We start from the raw sequence: 6601 nt of genomic DNA, 5'->3' as shown, positions 1-6601 counted from the left end.
TCTGATAAATCATGACCTGACAATGAGGGAAGCTGGGCAGAGAGTCCACCAAATCTAAGCCTTTTTTACAGCAGTGTATTTTTTGTTTTTATGTTTTTATATTTTTGTGTTACTGCATTTACTGTACTGTACTGTACTGAACTATGATGTACAGTATTGAGTTGATGTCATTTATAACCTTTCAGTACTTTCATTTTTGTTTTTTGTCAAAACCTTTGTTGAAAAAAAACATAACAAAAACTGTGTTGCATTGAGCTTCACAGAATCTGAATCCAATCTATGGATGGATTCTACACACAAGGCGATATTTTCCCTGTTGCTTAGCAGGAAAAAATATTGCTTGTGATGTTGATGAGATCCTGTGGCCAGACACAAACACACGGCAGGATCCATAATCCCACCCACGCACAATTGCCCTGTCCAAGCAGGATCCATAATCCCACCCACGCACAATTGCCCTGTCCAAGCAGGATCCATAATCCCACTGTTTGATTCCTTAAACTTGTGAAAACTGTTATGTGCAACTCACTCTCAATACAAACACGGACTCACAACATGTATCAATATGTTTGTTGCCGAAATAATGATCTTAACAGAAAGCCACTAACACAATAGCTTGCATTAGGCTTGCGCTGAATTTGATATTTAAAAGTTTGCACTAAATGTAAGTCCTGGGCAAAGTTTTTGCATTAGTCTAAATGATAAGGGTGAATAAATTGGAAACAAACATTATACTGTAGAAACATGTTAAAGATGCTTAATGTCGGCCCCGGCTGTGGCGCGACTGGCTGGGGCACCTGCACCGTACACCAGCGACCCGGGTTTGAGTCCCGCACTGTGGTCTTTTATGGATCCCACCTCGACTCTCTCTCCCATTCGCTTCTTGTCATTCTCCACTATCCTATCTCGTTAAAAAAAACATAAGCCCAAAAAATAAACGTAAAAAAAAAGATGTTTAATGTCATTGAATTTCATGTGCAAGTCTGTGCGACAGGACATGGAAGTAGTCCCACTGTTGAGGTGCTGTTCCGAATGTGTTGCGGTCACTGCTAGCACGAAAGGACGAATTGATAGGACGAAAATACACTGCCTGGCCAAAAAAAGGTCTATAGGCCTTATTAGTATTAGAAGTCACACACTCTAATATTTTGTTGGACTGCCTTTAGTTTTGATTACGGCACGCATTCACCATAGCATGGTTTCCACAAGCTTCTGCAATGTCACAACATTTATTTCTGTCCAGCGTTGCATTAATTTTTCGACAAGATCTTGTATTGATGACGGGAGATTCAGACCACTGCGCAGTCTTCTCCAGCACATCCCAAAGATTCTCAATGGAGTTAAGGTCTGGACTCTGTGGTGGCCAGTGGGGTTAAGGTCTGGACTCTGGTGGTCAATTCATGTGTGAAGATGATGTCTCATGCTCCCTGAACCACTCTTTCACAATTTGAGCCCGGTGAATCCTAGCATTGTCATCTTGGAATATGCCCATGCCATCAGGGAAAACAAAATCCATTGATGGAATAACCTGGTCATTCAGTATATTCAGGTAGTCAGCTGACCTCATTCTTTGGGCACATAACATTGCTGAACCTAGACCTCACCACCTGCAGCAACCCAGATCACACCACTGCCCCCACAGGGAGGCTCATATGTATTGGTTAGTTAAATCCAGGTGGGGACCTTTTTTGTCCAGGCGGTGTATTTTATTGCTCCATTCTTTTGAGATCACCGACTAACTGAGCCCTCTCCTCCATATTCCTTCAGCCAAGTGGTTGTTGTTTGGCTGGAACTGTCATGCACTGAGGCTGCAGGAACAGAGCTGTGCCTAAAAGCAAACTCAATCAAGCACAACAGTGACCGTCCACTTTGTTTCTGGACACAAACATCCCATTTCATTTTGGGAACTTGATTATAAGCCATAATATCGTAACTGTCCCAGATAACTATGTGAGCGATTATACATGCTCATATAGACGCCACAAGTTCATATGAAGGTTCAGAAATAGAGTTTGTGAACCTGATCACAGAATCCATAGTTTACACACCGTGCATACATAGCTAGATTTGTTAAAAAACAACAACAACAAAAAACAGTAGATCACCACTAGTGACAATGCAATCACAAGTCGAGTAGGCTACTCAGGGCAAAACATTTGACCCAACCTTGAAACATCTGGCCTTGCATAATTTTCCCCAAGGAGGTTGGGATTTACAAATCTCCAGCGTGTCATGAACACATTCGTGCTCTTATGTGTAAGGTTAACCATAACCCTACTAAATAACCTGTTTGTTTTGACTACAATATTTGAGATGACTGTGTTACTTGGGTGCGGTATGGCTGTGTGTTCAGCTTTTATAAAACCGCCGCTTTCAAATTGCCAACCAATGCACCAGCCGCTGTTATCAGTATCAATAAACACCACTCTTTCTCCTTTCCCTGTTCTGCACCATCCACATATAATTCTGGAAAGTGCGGTATGTGAATGACCCATTAGCACAGACACAAGAAGAACATAGGACAGATACATGTTCATGCTATTAGGAAGATCTTAAATCTCTTTATTATTACTCCAAAGTACAGCATCAGCAATCAAATTCAGTCAAAAGTGATTGTATGTCACTGGTATGGGCTATGTCAAGAAGATAAATCATTCTGAATGCAATGTATAGGATAAAACGCAATATTTGATGCTCTAGTCAGATAGTCAAAATATCATCTGCTGCTGCACCGAACAGGTGTACCCGATTCAGACAGGAGTCTGTTAAAACCCTGGAAAATTTTCAGAGGCAATTTAGAAAATAGGGTTAATCATTTTACATAACCTATTGTAACACACAATACAAATAAATGAATGATTCATTGATTGATGAACATTGACATGTGTCAATGAATACACTTGAATTTGGCTTTTTCAAATGAGACCACTTAGCAGTTAACACTTAGTGTTTTTTGTGGTGTTTTGTGGTTTTTTTATTTATCCATGTTCTGTAGTGACATACATCCAAAGACACTGTTTCTTTTGTGTCATATCTTGTATTAACACCTTGAAGAACATATTTATTCAGGGCGTTCTTTTGAATTAAACCTCCACCTGAGTCCCCCTGAAAAAGACATGCATAGGTTCTTAGTGTATGAACACATCTGATCTGATCACCTACAAATCGCAGCAGTTTTAAGGCAAATTCACACAAAAGATGAAGCTGCCGTCGGGCATTATCCCTTAGACGTTCTATATGGAATATGGAGGACATGAGATGACAGGATAAATAAATAAATGCAGACATAAATTATGAGATGTAGCCTACAAATGAATAGATGAATGTACAGTTTGGTCATGAAACTAGTTATAAATACATTCTATTATGGATTTCTTTGTTTTTTTTCTGTATTTGTTCATTTATTTATTTCTGTCTTTCTGTCTATCTTACGTAGGCTGTATTTCCACAGTGCTTCATTTATGTTTATGTTTATGTCTAGTTTCTTAACAGACACTTGTATCAAAAGCATTTACAATGACATCGATAAATGTTACATTAGGTCACAGAATAATGAGTGTTGTAATAAAGTCATTGTTATGTAAATGTTGATACAGTTGTGATTTGTTACACTGAAGTCAACCCCCCAGTTCTACAGAACATGCTGTAGCAAATTGCTGGTTTAGAGAACTGCATCTTGTAACAAATCTGTGTTGTGAATTGATTCATGTTCAAGTTCCACAGTAAAAATCCAGAAATAAGCACTTAAGACATATCCTTCTATATTCATATACTCAAGACACATATCCTTATTCAGTAGGTTATATCTGAAAACAGTAGAAATATAAGCCAAAAAACGTACTTCGAGCGCTTGAGATGATAGTGTGATGCCCAAGTGAACAACTTGACCTGAGCTTTTCCATTCATATGAGGCTCTTCCCAGGTGAACATCACCACACATGATTTTCCCCGCGTCTGTTAAAACACACACACACACACAGAAAGAGAGGGAGAAACTTCAGTTAGGCCACTTTTTCAGACATATATTAATGTGAACAACTGTAATGGCTTGTTGGTATATAACCACATTACTGTTTACTGTTTGCATTACTGTAGCTAATCTGTCATATTTCTAAATCAGTTCTACATTGAGGCTACATAAGAAGCATACTTTGCAAAAGATTTAAAAAGTTATAACGTACCACCACTACTAGTATCCTGACCAACAAGCACCAAAGAAGGAGTGTTAGATGCCATCATTTCCTGAAAATTCTCTGGCTTACAGTCATCATCAGCAGGGAGAGAAATGTCTCCACTCATTGTTCTGGATAACTTCAACAGCATGAGATCAGCACTCTTGTGTTTTTTAATGTCTTTCTGGTCCACATCGACATGGTCACCATTTAGCCCTATAACACGTAATGATCTGGCGATGAAAGGTTTACTGTGAGTCAAGTCAGTTCAATATGTCAAGTGGTTTCATTCTCAAAAGACATTGATGCCACAGAACTGTTCTTGTTCTTCTGTTAATCTATGAAAGTATAATTTTAAAAAGTAAAAAAAGTTCTAAAAGTAATTTTGTCACAAATGTTTCTGTATTTCACATTGAATTGGATTATTTTCTTCTCTTTGCACTTTATGGCGTCAACACTGTATTGTTATGAGTAGATTAAGAGAACTGCATATCCCATAACATGCTTGGAATGTTTGCACACCCCTCGCTAACATGTTTGAGTCTTTTATTTAGAATTGTGCAACACATCATGACGAACACAACCCGAGGAAGACATGCATTGACCATAAAGACTACTTCATCTTTAAGGGTCCCACCTTAAAAACTGCAAAGTATAAAAACACTTATATACTTACTCTCCAAATACATCGCAGTGCCCTGCAGTGATGACCCAGGATCCTCCTTGAATGAGGGTGCCACAGCATCGCCCAACTTTCCCCTCCTTTCTGGCCTCTACAAACACATGCTGTTGAGACTCTTCTGCCTTGCAGGCCCTCCCACTGGTTACCCTCTTCTGGATGTCTGCTAGTGACACAGCTTTGAGGAGGAGGAGATTTTATTTATTTATTAACTGAAATCGTAACTTTCCTCAGACAGACTGCCAATTGTGCTGTTGTCACTATTTGCACAAGACATATATTTATCTCAATTGTTTTACCTACTATAGAATATCTGTATGGTCGCTTTACCGGAACACAATGGAAGATTTCTATGCCCCTTGGCATCAACATTTAATGTCATTCAGCGTAAGATGGTACCAGTTAGTCATAAACTGACTAAAAGGGTCACAATCCTATCTGATCAACAATGTTAGTGCTGTATCAAGCATTCTAGGCATTGCCAATGTCAGACTTCATTACCCTGTATTATAAGTCAGTGTAGCATTAAAGTGAGTTTGAAGGAGTTATTTTGTTAAGGTAAATGAACAGCATTGTGTTCTTTTAAATATGCTATGCAGCCTTGCACTAGGTGAAACCTCTCTGAATTAGTATTTGACTGGATTTTGTTATACCCATATAAGGACTGTTTTAAAACATATTACATACCATATATGTAAGGGACCTATATGCAATGACTATACATGAATCTGAATCTGTTGATTGAGCACAGCTATTCAGATCTGCTAGGAGTGCAAGGATTACAGAAACGTCACTACATACACACACACACACACACACACACACACACATACATTTACAATGTATTCTGCATGAAGCTCACTTACATCTACCCAGATAAAATGAATCCACTCTGAACATCATACACACACACACACACACATATATATATACATACATACATACATATTCATCACCGTTCAGTCCATTTCAGACTGAGAGTACAACTCACCTGCCATCAACAGGAGAGTGAGGATGACACAAGTCTTCATCGTGGTCGCTGTGGTGGTCTTCCTCCAGGACATGGATGATTCTCTGGCAAGGACCCAGCTGTCTTTTAAGCCCTTCATATCACAACCATCGGTGACTGGACAATCAACTCAAACTCCACTGGTCCAAACTTGCGCACCACGCTAGAATAAAGATAAAGCTTAAAAACATTTGTTATCGGTCCTCCCCAGAGCTCCCGCATGTAGTGATTTTGCATAATAGTACAGACAACAGTAAAAGTATGGCTCTCCAAGGATCGTCAGTTAAATAAAATACAAGACATTCAACTGGCTGAAACAGTAGCCACAAGAGAAGGGTGATATACAGTACTGGACCTTCTTGATGTGAAAGAGAGCTGCCTGATTAAGATCAGGCAGTTTAGTTTAGTTTCCACTTGCACTACTCCACTTGTACACTTGCACACTTGTAACTTGTTGTTGTTGTCCTGTTGTCCTGAACACTTCTGAACACACTTCTGCTGCTCTTACATAACTTGCACCACTATGCCACTTGCATACTTAGGTCAAACAAAACTACCTCAGCCATTTATTGGCCTGACTTTTGCACTATTATATTGACTGTCTACTGTATGCACAATTGCACAATTTCTACCAAATTTTGCTGCTCTTATTTCTTCATTGTATGTGCCTTCTTATTTTTACTTTTTATATTGTTTACTTGAATGTTATGTTTGTCTGTGGACCAAATTGGTAAAATATGT

General features: G+C 39.0%; 1 protein-coding gene across 2 annotated transcripts; it reads right to left on the bottom strand.

Moving 5' to 3' along the window:
• Window positions 1–2532: 2532 nt before the first annotated feature.
• Window positions 2533–6036, bottom strand: LOC121711076 (cationic trypsin-like). Of its 2 annotated transcripts, none has more exons than XM_042094375.1 (5): window positions 5843–6036; window positions 4849–4945; window positions 4182–4405; window positions 3842–3954; window positions 2533–3105 (listed from the first exon to the last, which is right to left on the bottom strand). In XM_042094375.1, exons 1-5 carry the CDS (start codon window positions 5958–5960, stop codon window positions 2944–2946), a joined length of 714 nt encoding a protein of 237 aa, XP_041950309.1. In that variant the 5' UTR covers window positions 5961–6036; the 3' UTR covers window positions 2533–2943. The 2 variants fall into 2 exon arrangements, with proteins under 2 accessions (XP_041950309.1, XP_041950308.1); XM_042094374.1 differs by having other exon boundaries at window positions 4849–5029; window positions 5843–6031.
• Window positions 6037–6601: the final 565 nt, after the last annotated feature.

This window comes from Alosa sapidissima, chromosome 6 (genome assembly GCF_018492685.1).
Source record: "Alosa sapidissima isolate fAloSap1 chromosome 6, fAloSap1.pri, whole genome shotgun sequence".
NCBI lineage: Eukaryota > Metazoa > Chordata > Actinopteri > Clupeiformes > Clupeidae > Alosa > Alosa sapidissima.
The sequence above is the reverse complement of the archived record's forward strand: the minus strand, read 5'-3'. Positions and strand labels throughout refer to the sequence as shown.

Coding starts and splice junctions, on each gene's coding strand:
- LOC121711076 (XM_042094374.1), bottom strand. CDS start 5,960: ATGAAGGGCTTAAAAGACAGCTGGGTCCTTGCCAGAGAATCATCCATG. Junction 4,406..4,848: donor CACTGCGATGTATTTGGAGA/GTAAGTATATAA, acceptor TTTCATCGCCAG/ATCATTACGTGTTATAGGGC. Junction 3,955..4,181: donor TCAGGATACTAGTAGTGGTG/GTACGTTATAAC, acceptor GTGTTTTAACAG/ACGCGGGGAAAATCATGTGT.